The 26646-nt window shown below is 44.6% G+C and overlaps 1 protein-coding gene across 4 annotated transcripts in view; it reads left to right on the forward strand.

The window, feature by feature from the left end:
• Nucleotides 1-560: 560 nt before the first annotated feature.
• Nucleotides 561-26646, forward strand: part of LOC124029066 (neurofascin-like) — a 90123-nt gene continuing 64037 nt past the window's right edge. The window contains exons 1-4 of one of the 4 annotated variants that reach the window (XM_046340923.1): nt 561-580; nt 17856-18015; nt 21825-21842; nt 24107-24212. In XM_046340923.1, coding sequence (XP_046196879.1) covers nt 17922-18015; nt 21825-21842; nt 24107-24212 — 218 coding nt within the window. In that variant the 5' untranslated portion in view covers nt 561-580; nt 17856-17921. Of the gene's footprint in view, nt 581-5711; nt 6970-17855; nt 18016-21824; nt 21843-24106; nt 24213-26646 lie in introns of those variants that run through there. The other 3 variants (XM_046340928.1, XR_006837717.1, XM_046340919.1) reach the window with 3 other exon arrangements.

The raw sequence follows: 26646 nt of genomic DNA on the forward strand, positions 1-26646 counted from the left end.
CATGCCAATGAAGCCCTTGAATTAAATTGAGAGAGCATAGGGAAATGGGACTTGCAGAGTGAACCTTTAATAGCCTTTCTGTTCTTTTAGCCAGATAAATAATGAGGTTGTTTTTTATACAGTATTTCTCTTTATTTGGCTCCTGAACAGAATCTAAAGCTGAGTCATCTGAGAGGGTCAGCATGGGAAAGCAAGACGTCTTATGTCTCAGATTAGAATTATTACACCATCTGACCTGTTCATCTGAACATCTATTTATTTATGCATTCAAAGGTCAATGTGTGTGTGTGTGTGCTGTATAAAGCAGTATAAGCATCCCAGGGTGATTGGCCTCAAACAGGGTTTAATAAACAAAGATATGCTAGAGTTCATGGGATGGGGTAACGTGTGTGCTTGCGTGTGCATATGTTTGTTTGTCTGAAAGTGTACACTACAGATTTTGAAACACAAAACCTTCTCTGGAGATACTGTAGTTTCGAAGGGCCACTGAACAGGCATTTTACTTGTCTGCAAGGAATGTGGGACTAACTTCCATCACTAGGTGACCAGAACCGTCAATCAACCATTCTCTCTTAAAAAGGTACTTTAAAGTTAGTTAAATACTGTGACTTACCATGACATTTTCCTCTAGGAATCGACTCCTAAGATTCTGTATTTTTGGAACAGAGGCGACTGATTAGTTGCCGTACTTCCGAGAACACAAACACTTGCATCTTTCATAGCGGGTTATTGAGGGACGGAGAGAGAGGGGAGGGTCACAGTATAGGCAGGTCGGCCACCACGCAAACAGAGTCAGAACCTTGCACTAGGACTATCTATCGGCAATCAAAATCTCTATCTCGCTATAGAAAGCTGTATTTCACAATTTCTTGTCTTGCAATGTCTTCTAGTAAATCATGGCCTGTCATCAATGAATAGGCTAGGATATTCTACACGCAACAGGCCGAAGACTGAACACGCAGTCGCATCATTAGAGAAGAGCAGGCGAGCCAGCCCACTGTGATTTGAATTTTGTGGGGGGAAAAAACAAAACATTGTTTTTCTGTTCGGGATTTTTCTTAGTGTGTGTGAGGGGGTTGGGGTAGGCTGTTGTTAGGTTAGCATACGGTTTAAACATATGTGAGGAGGGTCATTAGCATGTTACTGGTGGGAAGGGGAGGGGGTTATTGATTGGTTGGGTAAGGGTGATTGCATAAGGATAAGTGGAGATGAGAGCGGGAGTAGACAGACAGGAGGTGAAATGCCGGACGAGGTGAGGAGGGTCATTAGCATGTTACTGGTGGGAAGGGGAGGGGGTTATTGATTGGTTGGGTAAGGGTGATTGCATAAGGATAAGTGGAGATGAGAGCGGGAGTAGACAGACGGGAGGTAAAATGCCGGACAAGGTGAGGAGGTCAATAATCCAAGACGCTACGGGGGGATATCTACCCACCCCCATCACCGCCCATCTCATTCACCCTCCAATCTCCTTTAACAAGAAAGTACTGCTTTCTCTACCCCCACCCCTGTCCCGCTTCCTGTCCCCCTCTCCTCTTGCTGCTCTCTGTGACCTCCAGCCTACTCAAGATGCTGTTGGGGATATTTAACATGCTCTATGCTCTCTTAGATACACCTCACACACACACCCTCAATCCCTCTACGAACACACACATCCACCCTAACTGCCCCCTCCTCGAACATGCACACAGGTCCCTGATCACGCACGGATGCAAATAAAATCTAAATCAAATAACATTTTATTGGTCGCATGCACATATTTAGCAGGTGTTATTGCTGGTGTTGCGAAATGCTAGTGTTTCTATCTCCAACAGTGCAGTAATATCTAACAATACACAACAATACACACAAATATAAAAAGTAAAATAATCTAATTAAGAAATATATAACTATTAGGACGAGCAAGTCCAGAGTATAAATATATACAGTATATATGTCATGGAATGTTTAGACATTATGAACTGTATATGGATATAATAGTTGAATAGGATAGACCTTGACTAGAATACAGCATATACCTTGCAAAAGTATTCATCCCCCTTAGCATTTTCCCTGTTTCATTACAACCTGTAATTTAAATGGATTTTAGATATCATGTAATGGACACAAATACACAAAATAGTGCAAATCAGTGAAGTGAAAAAAATAACTTGTTTCAAAAAATGTGTGGTACGAGCATATGTATTCACCCCCTTTGCTATGAAGCCCCTAAATAAGATCTGGTGCAACCAATTACCTTCAGAAGTCACATAATTAGTTCAATAAAGTCCACCTGTGTGCAATCTAAGTGTCACATGATCTGTCACATAATCTCTGCAACACCACTAAGCAAGGGGCACCACCAAGCAAGCAGCACCATGAAGACCAAGGAGCTCTCTTAACAGGTCAGGGACAAAGTTGGGGAGAAGTACAGATCTGTCACAATTTCCGCTGAAGTCGGTCCCTCTCCGGTCCCTCTCCGTTCGGGCGGCATTCGGCGGTCGACGTCACCGGCCTTCTAGCCATCGCCGATCCACTTTTCATTATCCATTTGTTTTGTCTTTGTCTTTCATACCTGGTTTCAATCCCCCAATTACTTGTTCATTATTGAACCCTCTGTTCCCCCGTGTTTGTTTGTGAGTAAATGTTTATTGTATTGCGGTCCGTATTTGTGGCCTTGTATTTATACGACTTGTATTTTGTAAACATTATTATATGTTCATTATGTTCCCCGGTGTTGCGTTGGGCAGACCACACCACCCTCTGTAGAGCCCTGCGGATGCAGACGGTGCAGTTACCGTACCAGTCAGTGATACAGCCTCTCAATTGTAAACGTTTGTGAGGGCCTTAGTGGCCAAGCAGAATTTCTTCAGCCTCCTGAGGTTGAAGAGGGGCTGATGCACCTTCTTCACCATACTGTCTGTGTGGATGGGCCATTTCAGATTGTCAGTGATGTGTACAACGAGGAACTTGAAGTTTTTCAAGTGCTCCCTCCTGCTGTCACCTGAAATCTAAGATTAGCTCCATTGTTTTGTTGAGGTTGAGGGAGAGGTTATTTTCCTGGCACCACTCCACCTGGGCCCTCACCTCTTCCCTGTGGGCTGTCTCGTTGTCGTTGGTAATCAGGCCTACCACTTTTGTGTCATCTGCAAACTTGATGATTGAGTTGGAGAGTACAGGAGGGGGCTGAGCACGCACCCTTGTGGGGCCCCTGTGTTGAGGATCAGCGAAGTGGTGTTTCCGACCTTTACCACCTGGGGGCGGCCCATCAGGATGTCCAGGACCCAGTTGCACAAGACGGGGTTCAGACCCAGGGCCCCAAGATTAATGATGAGCTTGGAGGGTACTATGGTGTTGAAGGCTGAGGTGTAGTCAATGAACAGCGTTCTTACATACGTATTTATTTTGTCCAGATGGTATAGGGCAGTGTGCAGTTCGATGGTGATTGTGTCATCTGTGTATCTATTGGGGCGGTAAGCAAATTGAAGTGGGTCTAGGGTGACAGATAAGGTGGAGGTGATATAAGCCTTAACTAGCCTCTTAAAGCACTTCATGATAACAGAAGTGAGTGCTACGGGCGATAGTCATTTAGTTCAGTTATCTTCTGTTGAATCTGACAATTAATCTTAATGGTTGTACAGTCGTCTCAAATAAAACTGTGAAGGACCTCGGCGTTACTCTGGGCCCTGATCTCTCTTTTGAAGAACATATCAAGACCATTTCGAGGACAGCTTTTTTCCATCTACGTAATATTGCAAAAATCAGAAACTTTCTGTCCAAAAATGATGCAGAAAAATTAATCCATGCTTTTGTCACTTCTAGGTTACACTACTGCAATGCTCTACTTTCCGGCTACCCGGATAAAGCACTAAATAAACTTCAGTTAGTGCTAAATACGGCTGCTAGAATCCTGACTAGAACCAAAAAATCTGATCATATTACTCCAGTGCTAGCCTCTCTACACTGGCTTCCTGTCAAAGCAAGGGCTGATTTCAAGGTTTTACTGCTAACCTACAAAGCATTACATGGGCTTGCTCCTACCTATCTCTCTGATTTGGTCTTGCCGTACATACCTACACATACACTACGGTCACAAGACGCAGGCCTCCTAATTGTCCCTAGAATTTCTAAGCAAACAGCTGGAGGCAGGGCTTTCTCCTATAGAGCTCCATTTTTATGGAACGTCTGCCTACCCATGTCAGAGACGCAAACTCGGTCTCAACCTTTAAGTCTTTACTGAAGACTCATCTCTTCAGTGGGTCATATGATTGAGTGTAGTCTGGCCCAGGAGTGGGAAGGTGAACGGAAAGGCTCTGGAGCAACGAACCGCCCTTGCTGTCTCTGCCTGGCCAGTTCCTCTCTTTCCACTGGGATTCTCTGCCTCTAACCCTATTACAGGGGCTGAGTCACTGGCTTACTGGGGCTCTCTCATGCCGTCCCTGCAGGGGGTGCGTCACCTGAGTGAGTTGATTCACTGTTGTGGTCATCCTGTCTGGGTTGGCGCCCCCCCCCTTGGGTTGTGCCGTGGCGGAGATCTTTGTGGGCTATACTCAGCCTCGTCTCAGGATGGTAAGTTGGTGGTTGAAGATATCCCTCTAGTGGTGTGGGGGCTGTGCTTTGGCAAAGTGGGTGGGGTTATATCCTTCCTGTTTGGCCCTGTCCGGGGGTGTCCTCGGATGGGGCCACAGTGTCTCCTGACCCCTCCTGTCTCAGCCTCCAGTATTTATGCTGCAGTAGTTTGTGTCGGGGGGCTAGGGTCAGTTTGTTATATCTGGAGTACTTCTCCTGTCCTATTCAGTGTCCTGTGTGAATCTAAGTGTGCGTTTTCTAATTCTCTCCTCTCTTTCTTTCTCTCTCTCGGAGGACCTGAGCCCTAGGACCATGCCCCAGGACTACCTGACATGATGGCTCCGTGCTGTCCCCAGTCCACCTGGCCATGCTGCTGCTCCAGTTTCAGCTGACCTGAGCCCTAGGACCATGCCCCAGGACTACCTGACATGATGACTCCTTGCTGTCCCCAGTCCACCTGGCCATGCTGCTGCTCCAGTTTCAACTGTTCTGCCTTACTATTATTTGACCATGCTGGTCGTTTATGAACATTTGAACATCTTGGCCATGTTCTGTTATAATCTCCACCCGGCACAGCCAGAAGAGGACTGGCCACCCCACATATGCTCTCTCTAATTCTCTCTTTCTTTCTCTCTCTCGGAGGACCTGAGCCCAAGGACCGTGCCCCAGGACGACCTGACATGATGACTCCTTGCTGTCCCCAGTCCACCTGACTGTGCTGCTGTTCCAGTTTCAAGTGTTCTGCCTTATTATTATTCGACCATGCTGGTCATTTATGAACATTTGAACATCTTGGCCATGCTCTGTTATAATCTCCACCCGGCACAGCCAGAAGAGGACTGGCCACCCCACATAGCCTGGTTCCTCTCTAGGTTTCTTCCTAGGTTTTGGCCTTTCTAGGGAGTTTTTCCTAGCCACCGTGCTTCTACACCTGCATTGCTTGCTGTTTGGGGTTTTAGGCTGGGTTTCTGTACAGCACTTTGAGATATCAGCTGATGTACGAAGGGCTATATAAATAAAATTTGATTTGATTTGATCTCCGCTTTCTTGGGTACAGGAACAATGGTGGACATTTTATAGCAAGTGGGGACAACAGACTGGGATAGGGAGAGATTGAAAATGTCTGTAAACACTCTAGCCAGCTGGTCTGCGCATGCTCTGAGGATGCGTCTAGGGATGCCGTCTGGGCCGGCAGCCTTGCGAGTGTTAACGCGCTTAAATGTCTTACTCATGTCAGCCAAGGGGAACGAAAGCTCAAAGTTGGCAAAGAAGGTGTTTAGCTTGTCCGGGAGCAACACTTCTGTGTTTTCCCTTTATAATTGGTGATTGTCCGGAGTCCCTGCCATATACGTCATGTGCCTGAGCCATTGAATTGCGACTCCACTTTGTCTCTGTACTGACATTCTGATTGCCTTATGAAGGGCATATCTGGACTGTTTGTACTCAACCATATTCCCAGCCACCTTGCTGTTGTTAAATGTGGTGGTTTGCACTTTCAGTTTTGCTCAAGTGATGCTATCTAGCCACGGTTTTTGGTTTGGGTAGGTTTTAGTAGTCACAGTGATGAACTCCGTCACCATGTCTGTGTATACGTTAATGTTATTCTCAGAGGCAACCCGGAACATATCACAGTCCCCATGATCAAAACAATATTGTAGCATGGATTCCGATTGGTCAGACCAGCGTTTAACAGTCCTTACCACGGGTACTTCCCGTTTGAGTTTCAGCCTATGGGAAGGGAGGAGCAGCATGAAGGCATGGTCTGATAAACATACACCCACCCACACGATCTCTCTGGCCTGCCTGACCCCTCCAGTCGTGGAAGGGTTGGCCATGACAGTGCTGTAATCCCTCCCAGCTGAGGTTCATCCTCGATGGGCTACATCTCCAGCTACGCCTGGGAGGATGGAACTGTGTGTGTGCGTGTGTGTGTGTGGGCAAGTGTTAATGTGTGTGTTTGTTCATGGTCTGTGTTCACGCGTGGTTGTCTGTGTCTTTATATAGGAGTATGAGTATGCTCTGCATGTGTTTTCACGATGACGTGTGTTTAGGCTTTTATGTGGTCATGTATGTATATATGTGTGTGTGCTTGAGCGTGCTTGTGTGTAGATGCATTTGTGTGTCTTTGGCTGGGTTTGGCTGTGTGTGTGTATGTTTGTGTGTGTGTGTAAGCTGTAGGTGTGTATTTATCTGTGAGCGAGCCTGTGTGGGTGCGTGTGTGTGTCCGTTCAAGCAGTGGAGCGTGTTTGCCCTGGGGCTAATTAATAATTCATGAGGTGGGCATGGAGAAGGCAAGGGGGCGGAGGCAGATGGAGGAGCTGTGTGTGTGTGTGTGTGTGTGTGTGGAACGAGTCAGAGCCTAGGAGGACAGAGAGAGAGAGTGAAGCAGTATTTCACCTGGTCAGGAAACCGTCTCCAAAAGAGGTAACTTGTCTCTCTTTAGAGGTGTGTGTGTGTGTTGAGCTGTCTGTGCAGAGGCTTCTGTTAGCGAGCTCTGCTCATATTTTTCTCATGGCTACACATGTTCACTCTACCGAGGATTTTAAAATATGATTTTTAGTTGTAAAAACTGTTTCTGATTGTCCTCTTGTTGCTATTTTCATACAATAATGTTGTCATTCATGAACATGAAAAATCGTCTTCCAATCGTCTTTTGTGGAATATTGAAATGGTTTTCATCAAACTGGTCCATTTGTCATTGTCCAACACAAAAGCTGTTTTATTTCTTCTTTTTAATCAGCTTGTAATCAATCATCTGAGCAATGAGGTGGTTAGTCTGTCATTTGTCTGTCACATAATTGTATGGTGGTTTGCTATATTGTAAGTTTTGTAAGACAAAAATTACATTTATAACATTTATTAACAGTGTGTGTAGCAGTGTCAATACTACCAGATACACACACACACACTCTTAATGTGTCTGACACAGTTGATTGCTGGTATTGACAAGTGTACATGTCACTGCTGCCCTTTGCCCATCATACTCTGTCTCTTTAAAGGGGTAATCCGCAGTTGAAACCATAATAAATACATTTCCCTGCCTTTGTTTTGGTAAAAAGCTGGTCTGCTAAATGACTTAAATGTAAATGTAAATGAATGGGCCTAGTGAAATGTAACCACTCTCAAATTGATAGACAGAGCTATGGATGCAAGGACTAACCATCCAAGATATCAAAATGATAGTTTTAAGCATTTTGAAGCAATACAGTGTTTGTTTAAATTTACAATGTTTACAAATATTAGAATAGAACAAGCTTATATTTTTGGTTCTGCTGTTGAACTAAAGCTCAATAGGCATTTATAAGTTATATTCTTCAATAATCAATTGGTATATATAATTAATTTATAAGTTATATTCTTTACGAATCAATTGGCATATAACATTCATTTATAAGTTATATTCTTTAATAATCAATTGGTATATATCATTAATTTATAAGTTATATTCTTCAATAATCAATTGGTATATATAATTAATTTATAAGTTATATTCTTTACGAATCAATTGGTATATATCATTCATTTATAAGTTATATTCTTTAATAATCAATTGGTATATATCATTAATTTATAAGTTATATTCTTTAATAATCAATTGGTATATATCATTAATTTATAAGTGTCACGCCTTGGTCATTGTATTTTGTGTTTTCGTTATATGTTTGGTCAGGCCAGGGTGTGACATGGGTTATTGTATTTTCGTATTGGGGTTTGTAGCATTTGGGATCGTGGCTGAGTAGGGGTGTTGTATAGGCTTGGCTGCCTGAGGTGGTTCTCAATCAGAGTCAGGTGATTCTCGTTGTCTCTGATTGGGAACCGTATTTAGGTAGCCAGGGTTTCACTGTGTATTTCGTGGGTGATTGTTCCTGTCTCTGTGTAGTTTCACCAGATAGGCTGTAATAGGTTTCACGTTCCGTTTGTTGTTTTGTATCTTGTATAGTTATTTCATGTATCGCTCTTCCTTCATTAAAGACATGAGTAACCACCACGCTGCATTTCGGTTCGACTCTCTTTCAACAAACGAAGAACGACGTTACAATAAGTTATATTCTTTAATAATCAATTGGTATATATCATTCATTCATAAGTTATATTCTTTAATAATCAATTGGTATATATCATTCATTTATAAGTTATATTCTTTAATAATCAATTGGTATATATAATTAATTTATAAGTTATATTCTTTAATAATCAATTGGTATATATCATTCATTTATAAGTTATATTCTTTAATAATCAATTGGTATATATCATTCATTTACAAAAGTAAAAAAATTGATGTTGCAGCTGCAGATTGCCCCTTTATCATCCATACTCTGTCTGTCTGTACTGAGTGTCTGTCTGTACTGAGTGTCTGCTGTATTGGTGTGTTCTGTGTATGACTACAATGGCTACTCCTGTCTCTCTGTTGATGGTTGGTGATGCCATTGTCATGACTCACCCATGCGTGTGTGCCTGTGAATGTGAGTGTGTTCAATCAATCAATCAAATCAAATTTATTTATATAGCCCTTCGTACATCAGCTGATATCTCAAAGTGCTGTACAGAAACCCAGCCTAAAACCCCAAACAGCAAGCAATGCAGGTGTAGAAGCACGGTGGCTAGGAAAAACTCCCTAGAAAGGCCAAAACTTAGGAAGAAACCTAGAGAGGAACCAGGCTATGTGGGGTGGCCAGTCCTCTTCTGGCTGTGCCGGGTGGAGGTTATAACAGAACATGGCCAAGATGTTCAAATGTTCATAAATGACCAGCATGGTCGAATAATAACAAGGCAGAACAGTTGAAACTGGAGCAGCAGCACAGTCAGGTGGACTGGGGACAGCAAGGAGTCATCATGTCAGGTCGTCCTGGGGCACGGTCCTTGGGCTCAGGTCCTCCGAGAGAGAGAGAGAAAGAAAGAGAGAATTAGAGAGAGTATATGTGGGGCAGCCAGTCCTCTTCTGGCTGTGCCGGGTGGAGATTATAACAGAACATGGCCAAGATGTTCAAATGTTCATAAATGACCAGCATGGTCAAATAATAGTAAGGCAGAACAGTTGAAACTGGAGCAGCAGCATGGCCAGGTGGACTGGGGACAGCGAGGAGCCATCATGTCAGGTAGTCCTGGAGCATGGTCCTAGGGCTCAGGTCCTCCGAGAGAGAGAAAGAAAGAGAGAAGGAGAGAATTAGAGAACGCACACTTAGATTCACACAGGACACCGAATAGGACAGGAGAAGTACTCCAGATATAACAAACTGACCCTAGCCCCCCGACACAAACTACTGCAGCATAAATACTGGAGGCTGAGACAGGAGGGTTCAGGAGACACTGTGGCCCCATTCGAGGACACCCCCGGACAGGGCCAAACAGGAAGGATATAACCCCACCCACTTTGCCAAAGCACAGCCCGCACACCACTAGAGGGATATCTCTATCTCTGTTCGTGGGAATCTGTGTGTGTGTGTGTGTGTGTGTGTGTGTGTGTGTGTGTGTGTGTGTGTGTGTGTGTGTGTGTGTGTGTGTGTGTGTGTGTGTGTGTGTGTGTGTGTGTGTGTGTGTGTGTGTGTGTGTGTGTGTGTGTGTGTGCGTGGGAATCTGAGTGTGTGTGTGTGTGTGTGTGTGTGTGTGTGTGCGTGGGAATCTGAGTGTGTGTGTGTGAATGTGAGTGTGTGCGTGGGAATCTGAGTGTGTGTGTGTGTGTGTGTGAATGTGAGTGTGTGCGTGGGAATCTGAGTGTGTGTGAGTGTGAGTGTTCGCATGTACGTGTAAGTGCATTTACCTGCTGCTGGATTCTTGTCTCTCCCAGTGTGTTTGGTCTGCTGTCAGTATTGATGCAAGTGTGTGTGTGTGTGTTCTGTTTTACTCTCTTTGTGGAGACCAAGTGATTCCCATTTAAAATCCTAGGATGTTTCTCAAAATGCAGGGTCGGAGTATGAGTCTAAATAAAAGTTTTGAAGCATGCATCGATGCAAGCTTCAATGGAAAGTATTCCACGAAATATGAAGCAATTATGTACAAAATTACACATGAGCTGAAGCGAGAGAAAATACACTCTGACTTCGGAATGGAATGTTGCCTATTCACTTCCTATATGTTGCCTGACTACAACATTTTATCTTGATATGTTAATAAATACATTGTGTTCATTTTGGCATGTTTATGACAATAGGGGTAACTGGCTAGCTACTAGTACTGTTAGCTAGCCAGATATCCATGAATAATTCTTAGCTAGCTAGCTAGCCATAATGAATTGCCTTCTATCTTGCATAATGTTAGTTAATATTAGGTCATTTTTGCCTTCTATACTATTTGGCTAGCTCCATTATTATGATTCACATATAGCTAGCTGATAGTTATGAAGTAAAACGGTTGCTTTGTGTACGTATATCTTGTTTCGTCTCTATTGCCATTATTGTCCAGTGAATGGGTACCGCAAGTCCATAGTAAGTCAATAAGGCTAACTAGCTAGCTAGCAAGCCACAAAGAATTGGTTCACGAAAAATGTACATCTACCATACAATTCTGTACAATTGACCTTATTTTAGAGTTCAAAAAACATAATACTTCCAGATCAACTGTAATATCAATACCATTGTAAAGGACCATTTCTCCCCTTTCCAACAAAACCAATGACGAGCCCTTCATGATGCCCATCTCTGCATGATTCAAGAAGGCAATGAGCTCCGCCGGTCTTTAAAAAATGACGGGTGCGGAAGCAACATCTATTGCGTCATAGTGAAAGGCAGAGAGACTCCACCGTTGAAAAGTTTTGGGACACTTAGAAATTTTCTTGTTTTTGAAAGAAAAGCACATTTTTTGTTCATTAAAATAACATCAAATTGATCAAAAATACAGTGTAGACATTGTTAATGTTGTAAATTGTAGCTGGAAACGGTATATTTTTTTATGGAATATCTTCATAGGCGTACAGAGGTCCAAACAGCATTTTTCACCCGATCTGTCCAACTTATCACTTTATCACCTCTGAAATGTAAATAAAACACTATAAAGAGTTTATATAAGGTGTTACATACCTATTTGAAGGTCTGTGTTGAATTTAAATCATGTTTTTAGGGCGACGCTGAAGTTATCATCAGAAGTAAACAGCGGCTGTCGTGGCTTTTGAGAGTCATGATGGCTTGCACTGATGATGCAAAAAATAACTAGGTATCTCCCCTGTCTCTGTCCCTGTCCCTGCCCCCGTCCCTGTCCCCACCCCCGTCCCTGTCCCCGTCCCTGTCCCCGCCCCTGTCCCCACCCCTGTCCCCGCCCCTGTCCCAGTCCCCGCCCCTGTCCCCGTCCCTGTCCCCGCCCCTGTCCCCGCCCCTGTCCCCGTCCCTGTCCCCGTCCCTGTCCCCGCCCCGTCCCTGTCCCCCTCCCTGTCCCCACCCCTGTCCCCGCCCCTGTCCCCCCCTGCCCCTGTCCCCATCCCTGTCCCCACCCCTGTCCCTGTCCCCGCCCCTGTCCCCATCCCTGTCCCCACCCCTGTCCCCACCCCTGTCCCCGCCCCTGTGCCTGTCCCTGTCCCCATCCCTGTCCCCACCCCTGTCCCTGTCCCCGCCCCTGTCCCTGTCCCTGTCCCCATCCCTGTCCCCACCCCTGTCCCCGCCCCTGTCCTGTCCCTGTCCCCATCCCTGTCCCCACCCCTGTCCCTGTCCCCGCCCCTGTCCCCGTCCCTGTCCCCGTCCCCGTTCCTGTCCCCGCCCCTGTCCCCGTCCCTGTCCCCGTCCCTGTCCCCGCCCCTGTCCCCTGTCCCCGTCCCTGTCCCCGCCCCCCGTCCCCGTCCCTGTCCCCGCCCCCGCCCCTGTCCCTGTCCCTGTCTTGTTTTTAAACAGTGACAGAAGCTCTACACCTGGTGGAGAGAGGCTGTAAGACACAGAATGAGTTGCTTTATGCGAGCTGTTCATTACGTCATGACACGTCACAATTTAACGTACAGCGTCGGAGGGGTCAGTTTTTTCAACTTTTCTCCAATACTATTGGACCATTACCATGTCAATCAATGATTGAATAGAAATGTAATTCACACCCCAGATGTTGATGTCAACACAGTCGCTTCAGTCCCATTAGTTTTCATTGCAGCCTCGTTTGAATGTTACAATTACGCAAATTTGTACGGAATGGGGTTAGTCACCGTTATATGATTATAACGGTCATAATGCTTTTTGACACGGTCATAAAGTGTATTTTCTTAGTCCAAGTAAAGTGACACAGGAAGGTCATAATGCTTCATGACAGTATCATAAAGTTATTTAAAATATGATAAAAAAACAACTGTAAAAATTCATTACAACAACAACAACAGAGGACTGTTACACAGGGCTTCTTAGACAGTGTGTGCGATATGACAGAGGACTGTTACACAGGGCTTCTTAGACAGTGTGTGTGATATGACAGAGGACTGTTACACAGGGCTTCTTAGACAGTGTGTGTGATATGACAGAGGACTGTTACACAGGGCTTCTTAGACAGTGTGTGTGATATGACAGAGGACTGTTACACAGGGCTTCTTAGACAGTGTGTGTGATATGACAGAGGACTGTTACACAGGGCTTCTTAGACAGTGTGTGCGATATGACAGAGGACTGTTACACAGGGCTTCTTAGACAGTGTGTGTGATATGACAGAGGACTGTTACACAGGGCTTCTTAGACAGTGTGTGTGATATGACAGAGGACTGTTACACAGGGCTTCTTAGACAGTGTGTGTGATATGACAGAGGACTGTTACACAGGACTTCTTAGACAGTGTGTGTGATATGACAGAGGACTGTTACACAGGACTTCTTAGACAGTGTGTGTGATATGACAGAGGACTGTTACACATGACTTCTTAGACAGTGTGTGTGATATGACAGAGGACTGTTACACAGGACTTCTTAGACAGTGTGTGTGATATGACAGAGGACTGTTACACAGGACTTCTTAGACAGTGTGTGTGATATGACAGAGGACTGTTACACAGGACTTCTTAGAAAACTGCACTTTGGATGACATGCGTCTGTGTGCATTCATTCATTCAATATAATGAATCAACACACCAGGGAGCACTACTGTAGATCTCTACTGTATATCACACTCTTCTTTTTTGCTAATGAACACAAACATCAATGTTATCTCTGCCTGGTTTTTACTGTTTAGCAACAGTAAAAGATATTGAATATTTCAGGCAGTGCATTTAGTCTGTTTAGCAACAGTAAAAGATATTGAATATTTCAGGCAGTGCATTTAGTCTGTTTAGCAACAGTAAAAGATATTGAATATTTCAGGCAGTACATTTAGTCTGTTTAGCAACAGTAAAAGACATTTCTTCCTAACAAAGACGGAAACCTTCGCCAAATGTGGGATGATTTAACAAAAGTTGTTTTTGGTCCTCCAATAATCGGTATTGGTATCGGCATTGAAAAATCATAATCGGTCGACCTTTAAAAAGGACTCAGACCCTTTGCTATGAGACTTGAAATTAAGCTCAGGTGATTCCTGTTTCCATTGATCATTCTTGAAATGTTTATCCAGCTTGATTGGTGTCCACCTGTGGCAAATTCAATTGATTGGACATGATTTGGAAAGGCACACACCTGTCTATATAAGGTCACAGTGGACAGTGCATGTCAGAGCAAAAACCAAGTCATGAGGTTGAAGGAATTGTCCGTAGAGCTCAGAGACAGGATTGTGTCAAGGCACAGATCTGGGTATGTCTGAGTAGCATGCAGCATTGAAGGTCCCAAAGAACACAACGGCCTCCATCACTCTTAAATGGAAGAAGTTTGGAACCACCAAGACTCTTCCTAGAGGTGGTTGCCCAGGCCAAACTGAACAATCAGGGAAGAAGGGCTGTCACGCCTGCTACCTCTCCTCTTCTCTGGCACTCGAGGGCACCTGTCGCCATCATTATGCGCTTCAGCGCTCATTGGACTCACCTGGACTCCTTTACTTTGTTGATTGCCCCTCTATATCTGTCTGTTCCTCAGTTTGTTTCCCTTGTCAGCATTAATGTTGTTTTGTTTCTCCTGTCCAGATGCTCTCTGTGTAATGTTTCCTGTCTGTTGTTTATTAAATGATCACTGCTTGTACTTGCTTCTCATCTGTACTTACAGAATGCTGACACCACAATTTGAAGTATCAAGGAGTTTTTGATTTTGGTTTTTGTTGGTGACGTCGGGTCCGGCTTCCGATGCCGAAGGAACCGGGGGTGCCTCAGTTGGCTCGTCAGGCTTCCACGCCTTAGCTGGTTCGAGAGGTTTCCTTGCCTCGGTTGGCTCGGCAGGCTCCCACCCCACATCATGCCTCAGCTGGCTCGTCGGGCTCCCACGCCTCAACCGGCTCGTCTGGCTCCCACGCCTCAACCGGCTCGTCTGGCTCCCACGCCTCAGCCGGCTCGTCGGGCACCCACATCTCGGCCAGTCTGTCAAGCTCGCCTAGGTGGGATGCCGGGTGGCAGCTCTGGGGGGCCTTACAAGGGCCTTGGTCTGGGGAGGTGACAAAGAACCCGATGGTCACTGAGAGAGCTCCAGAGCTCCTCTGTGGCGATGGGAGAAACTTCCAGAAGGACAACCATCTCTGCAGCACTCCAACAATCAGGCCTTTTTGGTGGAGTGGCCAGACGGAAGCCACTCCTCAGTAAAAGGCAAATGAGAGCCCACTTGGAGTTTGCCAAAAGGCACATAAACACTCTCAGACCATGAGAAACAAGATTCTCTGGTCTGATGAAACCAAGATAGAACTATTTGGCCTGAATGCCAAGTGTCACGCCTGGAGGAAACCTGGCACCATCCCTACGGTGAAGCATTGTGGTGGCAGCATTATACTGTGGGGATGTTTTTCAATGGCAGGGACAGGGAAACTAGTCATGATCGAGGAAAATATGATCAATACCAAAGTTCAGAGAGATCCTTGATTGAAACCCTGCTCCAGAGCGCTCAAGACCTCGCTCTGGGGCAATGCTTCACCTTCCAACAGAACAACAACCCTAATCACACAGCCAAGACAATGCAGGAGTGGCTTCGGGACAAGTCTCTGAATGTCCTTGAGTGGCCCAGCCAGAGCCTGGACTTGAACCCGATCGAACATCTCTGGAGAGACCTGAAAATAGCTGTGCAGCGACACTCCCCATCCAACCTGGCAGAGCTTGAGAGGTTCCGCAGAGAAGAATGGGAAAAAACTCCCAAATACAGGTGTGCCAAGTTTGTAGCGTCATACAGAAGAAGACTTGATGTTACAATCGCTGCCAAAGGTGCTTCAACAAAGTACTGAGTAAAGGGTCTGAAAACTTATGTAAATGTGATATTTACATAAGTTATATTGCAAAAAAGTATATATAATGTTTTTGTTTTGTCATTATGAGATATTGTGTGTAGATTGAATAAGGCCATAATGTAGAATAAGGCCGTAACGTAGCAAAATGAGGAAAAAGTGAAGGGGTCTTAATCATTTCCGAATGCACTGTACCTTTGATGTAGGAGATGCAACAAAACAATACATTGATGCGCAATGTTTTTGGTATTTTGCCATGGATTTAGTTTGTTGAAGTGGAGGTGAATGTTAAATGGTCAGTGTCTTCAGCTGCTGTGTGATTGAGTTTGGTTCTTTACACGTCTGGCTCTTTATCTCAGTCTGCAGCACTGGTTAATGGTCTGGGTTTGGATAGCCTCTGCTGAGTCACCAACAACCGGATGTTCAAGTTTTCAGGGAAAGTGGAAAAAGAGATACTTTTGTGGAGATGGGAAACTCGTTTGGAATCGCATTACCAACCATTGTGTACGTTGCCTATGCAGCGCCAATGGGCCACAATTCTGGGACAAAGAGAGCTCTCCTTCAAGGAGGGAATGGGAATCAATTGGGCGCTCGCTCAAAAACCAAACATTACATATATTTTCAGAGATGTGAGATAATGAGCTGGTTCTCTGTAATATTATAAGGCTTTGCAATTGTGACATAACGTACTTTTGAGGACAATAGGCCCATTTCTGAACTCATACCCTGACTTTGTGAAGGGATCACATGACGCAGCATAACATCTGCTGGGTGGAGCATTATATGTTCCTCCATTCATTGACTTTGGGATTTTGTATCTTCTCTTGTCTCTAATATCTTTGATAACAAGGTGACACTCCATCTTAAATCTATTTACTGTATTAATTGAACAAACCTTTGTATGTCAGTGATCTAGTTTCAGGTGTTTATTTTACACCTGCTACGTACGTTTGTTTGACGTTTTAGTCCTTTAGCAAACACTCTTATCCAGAGTGACTTACAGTAGTGAGTGCAAACATGTTCATCCATTTTTCATAATGGTCCCCCACAGGAATTGAATCCACAACCCTGGCATTGTAAACACAATGCCCTACCAACTGAGCTACACGGGACCAACTGGGCTATGTTAGGCAGGATGTATGGAGCTAGTAGGCAGGGTATATGGGGTTAGTAGGCAGGGTGTATGGGGTCAGTAGGCAGGGTGTATGGGGTCAGTAGGCATGTTGTATGGGGTCAGTAGGCTGGGTGTATGGGGTTAGTAGGCTGGGTGTATGGGGTTAGTAGGCTGGGTGTATGGGGTTAGTAGGCAGGGTGTATGGGGTCAGTAGGCTGGGTGTATGGAGTCAGTAGACTGGGTGTATGGGGCTAGTAGACTGGGTGTATGGATTTAGGAGGCAGGGTGTATGGGGTTAGTAGGCAGGGTGTATGGGGTCAGTAGGCAGGGTGTATGGGGTCAGTAGGCAGGGTGTATGGGGTCAGTAGGCAGGGTGTATGGGGTCAGTAGGCTGGGTGTATGGGGTTAGTAGGCTGGGTGTATGGGGTTAGTAGGCTGGGTGTATGGGGTTAGTAGGCAGGGTGTATGGGGTCAGTAGGCTGGGTGTATGGAGTCAGTAGACTGGGTGTATGGGGCTAGTAGACTGGGTGTATGGATTTAGGAGGCAGGGTGTATGGGGTTAGGAGGCAGGGTGTATGGGGTTAGGAGGCAGGGTGTATTGGGTTAGGAGGCAGGGTGTATGGGGTTAGGAGGCAGGGTGTGTGGGGTTAGTAGACTGGGATGGTACCCTGGTCTGCGCTCTGGTACTCTGGGTTTGAAGGTCTTGTGGTCTGGGGGAATGGAGGAATGGGGATCTGAAGGTTTGGGGTCAGTAGGAGAAGAAGGGAGAGGAGTAGTCCTGGGCCTGGGGTTCTAATACTGGTTTGGGGTAATGGGGGAGTGGATGATTGGAGGAGAGGTGGAACTGTTCTGTGTGATGTCTTCATTGTCTCTGGGTAGCTCTCTCTGGGGAGTAAGGGCCTCAGCTGCTGATGTAGGCCAGCCACACATACTGAAAACACATCTCTCTGTCTCTCTGATAGGTCAGAGCCGTATCAGGAGCCAACCAGGAGTTGTGACAGGAGAGGAGAGCCAATCAGAGGAGAGAGATGTTGGTGCAGGTCGGGCCTTGGGTCCTGTCTGTCATGTCATTGCTCCTGCTGCTGTGGCAAGAAATGTCTGCTATCGAGGTTCCTCTTGATCGTAAGTCCATCAATCGAATCGTAAACACATGAAATCAGTCAAAACATTGTTTTATAATATATATTTGATCGTAAACCTTTGGTTCTCATACCATTTGGCTACCGGTGACCCACACAATGGTTTTGGAAATGAAGGACAGTGAACAATAAATGAAGAAAACAAAGTTTCATGCCACATCCCTTACTAACCTATTGGTGTTTACAGATGGACCTTCAGGAAAAAAGCATAGGAAATTAAGTGATTTATATTTACATGTACAGTGTACACTCTATGTAAAATACAACACAGTTATCCAGTCTGCATCTGCAGACTCAGCTTCATGAAAAGTGATATCTCTTAACATTAGAACTGAGCTCACATACACTCATCTCTCTGACCATCCTCTATCCCGCGCGAACACTTACACACACACACACACACACACACACACACACACACACACACACACACACACACACACACACACACACACACACACACACACACACACACACACACACACACACACACACACACACACACACACACACACACACACACACACACACACACACACACACACACACACACACACACACACACACACACACACACACACACACACACACACACACACACACACACACACACACACACACACACACACACACACTCGCACACACACACACACACACTCGCACGCGCGCACACACACACACACACACACACACACACACACACACACACACACACACACACACACACACACACACACACACACACACACACACACACACACACACACACACACACACACACACACACACACACACACACACACACACTCGCACATATTGATGTGTTACCCAGTGAATCTGTTCAGTCCATCCATATGATCTAAAGATATTTCTGCATGGTTTAACTATAGTCGAGTGTATATTCTACCAACTGAACTATGAAATATGGCATGCTAATTCAATATGAATTTAATATGTATGTTTTCATCCAACAGAGCTGAAACCAATTAGCAGTAACCGATATACAAATCCACAATAGAACTCTACACATGAACATTTATGCATATAGAGTAGGTTGTTCCATAGTACTGCCAGTTTGTCACGTATGGCTGACTACGGTGGCTCTATCTTCTCATAACCATTCAACTCTGACTACCCATCATTGATTTCAAATCAAATCAACATTTCAAATCAACATTTCTAATCAAATCTAATTTTATTGGTCACATACACATGGTCAGCAGATGTGAATGCGAGTGTAGCGAAATGCTTGCGCTTCTAGTTCCAACAGTGCAGTAATATCCAACAAATAATCTAACAATTCCCAACAACTACCTAACACACACAAATCTAAAGAGGAGAATGAGAATATGTACATATAAATACTGTATAAGGATGAGCGATGGCTGAGCGGCATAGGCAAGGTGCAGTAGATGGTATAAAATACAGTATAAACATGTGATATGAGTAATGTAAGATATGTGGACATTATTAAAGTGACATTATTGAAGTGGCATTGTTTAAAGTCACTAGTGATCCATTTATTAAAGTGTCCAGTGATTGGGTCTCAATGTAGGCAGCAGCCTCTCTGACTTAATGATTGCTGTTTAGCAGTCTGATGGCCTTGAGATAGAAGCTGTTTCTCAATCTCTCGGTCCCAGCTTTGATGCACCTGTAGTGACCTCACCTTCTGGATGATAGCAGGGTGAACAGGCAGGGGCTGGTTGTTGTTTGTTGGTTGTGGTTGTTGTCCTTTATGCTTTTTTTTGGCTTTCCTGTGACATCGGGTGCTGTAGGTGTCCTGGAGGGCAGGTAGTTTGCCCCCGGTGATGGGTTGGGCAGACCGCACCACCCTCTGGAGAGCCTTGCGGTTGAGGGCGGTACAGTTTCCGTACCAAGCTGTGATACAGCCTGACAGGATGCTCTCGATTGTGCATCTGTAAAAGTTTGTCAGATTTCATCCAAAACATCAATACATACATACGCACACACACACACACAAGCTTGTGCCTCCCATTGGACTGACTCCAGTGTGAATATGAAAGTAAGAGACAAAGGAAAGGAGACCTTTTCTCTCTCCTTTCTCTATTGTTTTTTTTTCATAAAGGAGAAAAATAGCTGTGAATGTCTCACAGTGGTGTTATGAAAAATGATTTGATCGGGATAAAGTGCCATGGGCACCTGCTATTTGGCGGTCAAACACACCTGCACACTACTTATTCTCGACCTCACACACACGGCCATCACCTGTCATCACCTCTGTAGTCTCCACCTCATCTACCCTCCACAGCACCCCTCAGTGTTTCTTTATACTCCACAACCTTTCACCACTGGCCTCAGAAAGCTCTATTAATTAGTGTCAGACAGAGGACTCTCACACACACACACACACAACAGAGAGAGAGAAGACCCCCCCCCCACAGAGTAAAATGCATAATACCCTCATAACCCTCCAACGTCTCCCAAACATATTAAGAGGGATGGAGGGAGGTAGAATCAGCCCTGGTCATTGAGAGACCACAGAGAGGTTATCCGCAAATCTCCCTGAGACCACCCATGGAATGTATGCACACATGACTGTAAGTCCTTTGGATAAAAGTGCAAATTTAATTATTATTATTATTATTATTATCCCAAATCTTCTGGTGCTCCCAGTGCATTTAATGCTATACCTGAGAGGACTGAATGGTAACATGGGCTGTCTATAGGACTGAATGTATCTAATGTGAGGTGATGACAGATGGATTTATCTCTGTTGTCATTCCCCTTCCCTTCCCCAACCCTCTGTCCCCCAGCTTCCAGTGGTGACCTCTATTGATGATGGTTGTCATGTCCTTGTTAGCCTATTATGTTCCTTCCCTCCAGCATGGGCATGGCTATATGGCACAATGAATATCATAAAACAACTGTGGTGGTTGGGTGTTCCACCTGTCTATAGGCAGCTGTTCCCCCATAGCCTTGGACACACACACACACACACACACACACACACACACACACACACACACACACACACACACACACACACACACACACACACACACACACACACACACACACACACACACACACACACACACACACACACACACACACACACACACACACACACACACACACTAGTACATATAAAGACAGAAAGTCCGGAGAGGAATGTGCTCTTGTCAATCAGACACAGCATTGGACCACTACTGTAATGCCAATTACAGTATGTCAGCCATGGCCATTTACAGGGTAGCTAAAGAGTGCCATGAAGACAATATGAAATATATTATAAATGTAAATGTACTGTTTCGGGATAGATTATTTATGCAGTGGAATATAATTACATATGTGTGTATTTTATGTTCATCTGTACTGTTCTTGAAAATGACTAACTTGCTGATTCTAGCAGATGAAAATCATATCTCTCTTTCCCTCTCTCCACTGCTCCCTCCTTTCAAATCAACCTTTTCCCGTTGTGGAATCATCAACAGGTACGTTTACATCTCATTGTTTCACTTTCATTGTTTCAGGACATATTCACAGTCATTGTAGTCAATAAACGTATTATGCTACACTAGCAACAAAATGTACTTCACATACAAAACATGGATATAACAGTATAATAACTTTGTTTTGTAGAATACCATTTTATGACATGCCTACTCCGTAAGAGTAGAACTGTAACTACAGTATGTAACATTGTTTGACACTGTAGACATGCTCTAGCTATAGGCCTGTGTTGCAATGAACACTCTAATATCACTAACAACACCTGCAACATCTCTCTCTCTGCCCTCCTCTCTCACTCACTCTCTTTGGGACTAACAGAAAAGATCCAGCAGGATTGTAAGTATTATTTATTAACACAGTAATATTTTGTATTGTGTCTACTGTGTCTATTTTCTGTTGTGTCTGTTGTCTTCACTCTTAGGAAACAAAATGGTTATTCAAAGGGCTCTATGGGGACAGCGGAAGCACTTTTTCTTCTTAGAGTGTATTGTGTCTGCTGTAATACTCAATCATGTTTCTACATTGTCTCTATGGGGGATGAAAATACCCATTTGAATCCACATTTACAGCAGTAAATGATACAATGGCGTAGTACTAGGAGCTGGGGCTGTTTGCGGTGACTGTATTGCCGCCACACCGGCGGTCACGAGGCATGATGGCAGTCAAAAACCACATGACCGTTTAGTCACGGTAATTAGGCTTCTCCAAGCTCTGCTGCTGCCGATGGTCATTAGTAGCTTACCAAACTTGCTAACTGCCGGGTACTCAGCACTCTAGAAGAACTCAGCACTCTGACATAAAATCACATTTTATTGGTCACATACACATGGTCAGCAGATGTTAATGCGAGTGTAGCAAAATGCTTGTGCTTCTAGTTCCAACAGTGCAGTAATATCTAACAAGTAATCTAACAATTCCCAACAACTACCTAACACACACAAGTCTAAAGGGGGGTGAATGAGAATATGTACATATAAATATATGGATGAGCGATGGCCGAGTGGCATAGGCAAGGTGCAGGAGATGGTATAAAATACAGCATATACATATGATATGAGTAATGTAAGATTTGTAAACATTATTAAAGTGGCATTATTTAAAGTGGCATTGTTTAAAGTGACTAGTGATCCATTTATTAAAGTGTCCAGTGATTGGGTCTCAATACACTATATACATGTGATATGAGTAATGTAAGATTTGTAAACATTATTAAAGTGGCATTATTTAAAGTGGCATTGTTTAAAGTGACTACTGATCCATTTATTAAAGTGTCCAGTGATTGGGTCTCAATACACTATATACATGTGATATGAGTAATGTAAGATTTGTAAACATTATTAAAGTGGCATTATTTAAAGTGGCATTGTTTAAAGTGACTAGTGATCCATTTATTAAAGTGTCCAGTGATTGGGTCTCAATACACTATATACATGTGATATGAGTAATGTAAGATATGTAGACATTATTAAAGTGCCATTATATAAAGAGGCATTGTTTAAAGTGACTAGTGATCTATTTACTAGTCACTTTAAATGTAAACGTATTCCAATCTAATGAAACACTTCATGAGAGCCCATGAGCTGATGTTGTGCAACATCTCTATAGGCTATGCAATTGCATGAGAAAACAGAGGGGATCCCATCAGCTTTCTATAGACTAGGGCTACTACGTATATTTATTTCTCAACTTTCCTAATATTAAGCACATTGCTTCTCTTTACAACAGGAGTATAGCCTACCTGGCTGGCATGAAAATGAACCACGGGAAAAAGCATCCTCCATTTGCTAATTTCAGCTGCTCCTGTTTCGAGACAGGTGCATGATAATCGTGTGATGGGTGACAATATTAGCCTATCACTTGTGAATGATGCCCAGCAAACAGTGCACATGTTTTTTTTTGTTGCAACTTCTTCAAATCATAGTCGCACACTTCATGTAGCCTGGCCTATATGTTTTTATAAGGTTTGCATCACAACTAAAGTGACCAAATAACTTTGTCAAATGAAGCACATTAATCTGCTTCACAAGGGGTGTAGAGCCTAACTGGAATACAAACGCAGCACGTGAGCTTCGAGTTTGAGGAAGATAATTTTCACCATAAAAATGCACAAAAAATGCAAATCACATTTGTGGTCACTTTTGAGAATGGTGTTTTCCTATGTTTCCTGTGTGTGTGTGTGTGTGTGTGTGTGTGTGTGTGTGTGTGTGTGTGTGTGTGTGTGTGTGTGTGTGTGTGTGTGTGTGTGTGTGTGTGTGTGTGTGTGTGTGCGCGCGCGCGCGTCTGCGCTGTGGGGTTGTGTGGTGTCTGGTGATTGGTTGAAAGCCGTGATATATCAGATGACAAAAAAGTACTTTTACTGTTCTAATTATGTTGGTTACCAGTTTATAATAGCAATAACCCACCTCGGGGGTTTGTGGTATATGGCCAATATACCACGGCTAATGGCTGTATCCAGGCATTCCGCATTGTGCATATGTTGGCCATATACCACACCTCCTCGGACATTATTGCTGAATCTTACTCTCTCTATCTCCTTTTCTTTCACTCTCTGTTTGCATTCTTTCTCTCCTTTGTCTCTCTCTTTCTCTCTCTCTCTCTAGTGAAGCAGCCTCCCACCATAATGAAACAGTCATTGAAGGACTACATTGTTGATCCCAGAGATAACATCATCATTGAATGTGAGGCCAAGGGGAACCCCGTGCCAACGTGAGTTACACACAAATACCCATCCCTCTCTCTGTCCTTCCCTCATCTGTCACCTCCCTCCTCCACTCAGCTTGTCTCTAATTTCTCACACCTTCTCACCCACTTTTTCTCTCTCTCTCTGATTATTCTATTGTATTTTTGTTTGTGTTTGTTTCGTTCTCTCTTCATCCTGCATCCTTTCCGACTCCGTTGTTCTATCCCTCCCTTTAACCCCCCTGAAGCTGGGTCTCCACTTGTTATCCCTCCTCTTTTTCTCTCATATTTACTCTCCAGCTCTCTCCTTTTTTTCTTGTTTCCCTTCAGTCCTGTCTCCCTGTCGTCTCCCTGTCGTCTCAAATCAAATCAAATCAAATTTTATTTGTCACATACACATGGTTAGCAGATGTTAATGCGAGTGTAGCGAAATGCTTGTGCTTCTAGTTCCGACAATGCAGTGATAACCAACAAGTAATCTAACTAACAATTCCAAAACTACTGTCTTATACACAGTGTAAGGGGATAAGGAATATGTACATAAGGATATATGAATGAGTGATGGTACAGAGCAGCATACAGTAGATGGTATCGAGTACAGTATATACATATGAGATGAGTGTGTAGACAAAGTAAACAAAGTGGCATAGTTAAAGTGGCTAGTGATACATGTATTACATAAGGATGCAGTCGATGATGTAGAGTACAGTATATACATATGCATATGAGATGAATAATGTAGGGTAAGTAACATTATATAAGGTAGCATTGTTTAAAGTGGCTAGTGATATATTTACATCATTTCCCATCAATTCCCATTATTAAAGTGGCTGGAGTTGGGTCAGTGTCAATGACAGTGTGTTGGCAGCAGCCACTCAATGTTAGTGGTGGCTGTTTAACAGTCTGATGGCCTTGAGATAGAAGCTGTTTTTCAGTCTCTCGGTCCCAGCTTTGATGCACCTGTACTGACCTCGCCTTCTGGATGATAGCGGGGTGAACAGGCAGTGGTTCGGGTGGTTGATGTCCTTGATGATCTTTATGGCCTTCCTGTAACATCGGGTGGTGTAGGTGTCCTGGAGGGCAGGTAGTTTGCCCCCGGTGATGCGTTGTGCAGTCCTCACTACCCTCTGGAGAGCCTTACGGTTGAGGGCGGAGCAGTTGCCGTACCAGGCGGTGATACAGCCCGCCAGGATGCTCTCGATTGTGTATCTGTAGAAGTTTGTGAGTGCTTTTGGTGACAAGCCAAATTTATTCAGCCTCCTGAGGTTGAAGAGGCGCTGCTGCGCCTTCTTCACGACGCTGTCAGTGTGAGTGGACCAATTCAGTTTGTCTGTGATGTGTATGCCGAGGAACTTAAAACTAGCTACCCTCTCCACTACTGTTCCATCGATGTGGATAGGGGGGTGTTCCCTCTGCTGTTTCCTGAAGTCCACAATCATCTCCTTAGTTTTGTTAACGTTGAGTGTGAGGTTATTTTCCTGACACCACACTCCGAGGGCCCTCACCTCCTCCCTGTAGGCCGTCTCGTCGTTGTTGGTAATCAAGCCTACCACTGTTGTGTCGTCCGCAAACTTGATGATTGAGTTAGAGGCGTGCGTGGCCACGCAGTCGTGGGTGAACAGGGAGTACAGGAGAGGGCTCAGAACGCACCCTTGTGGGGCCCCTGTGTTGAGGATCAGCGGGGAGGAGATGTTGTTGCCTACCCTCACCACCTGGGGGCGGCCCGTCAGAAAGTCCAGTACCCAGTTGCACAGGGCGGGGTCGAGACCCAGGGTCTCGAGCTTGATGACGAGCTTTGAGGGTACTATGGTGTTGAATGCCGAGCTGTAGTCAATGAACAGCATTCTCACATAGGTATTCCTCTTGTCCAGGTGGGTTAGGGCAGTGTGCAGTGTGGTTGAGATTGCATCGTCTGTGGACCTATTTGGGCGGTAAGCAAATTGGAGTGGGTCTAGGGTGTCAGGTAGGGTGGAGGTGATATGGTTCTTGACTAGTCTCTCAAAGCACTTCATGATGACGGAAGTGAGTGCTACGGGGTTGGTAGTCGTTTAGCTCAGTTACCTTAGATTTCTTGGGAACAGGAACAATGGTGTCCCTCTTGAAGCATGTGGGAACAGCAGACTGGTATAGGGATTGATTGAATATGTCCGTAAACACACCGGCCAGCTGGTCTGCGCATGCTCTGAGGGCGCGGATGGGGATGCCGTCTGGGGCTGCAGCCTTGCGAGGGTTAACACGTTTAAATGTCTTACTCACCTCAGCTGCAGTGAAGGAGAGACCGCATGTTTTCGTTGCAGGCCGTGTCAGTGGCACTGTATTGTCCTCAAAGCGGGCAAAAAAGTTATTTAGTCTGCCTGGGAGCAAGACTCCCTGTCGTCTCCCTGTCGTCTCCCTCTTTAACTCCCCCTTTCCTACTGCCACCCTGCATTGTCACTGGCTCTCTCTCTCTTCCTCTGACTGA

This window comes from Oncorhynchus gorbuscha, linkage group LG03, assembly GCF_021184085.1.
Source record: "Oncorhynchus gorbuscha isolate QuinsamMale2020 ecotype Even-year linkage group LG03, OgorEven_v1.0, whole genome shotgun sequence".
NCBI lineage: Eukaryota > Metazoa > Chordata > Actinopteri > Salmoniformes > Salmonidae > Oncorhynchus > Oncorhynchus gorbuscha.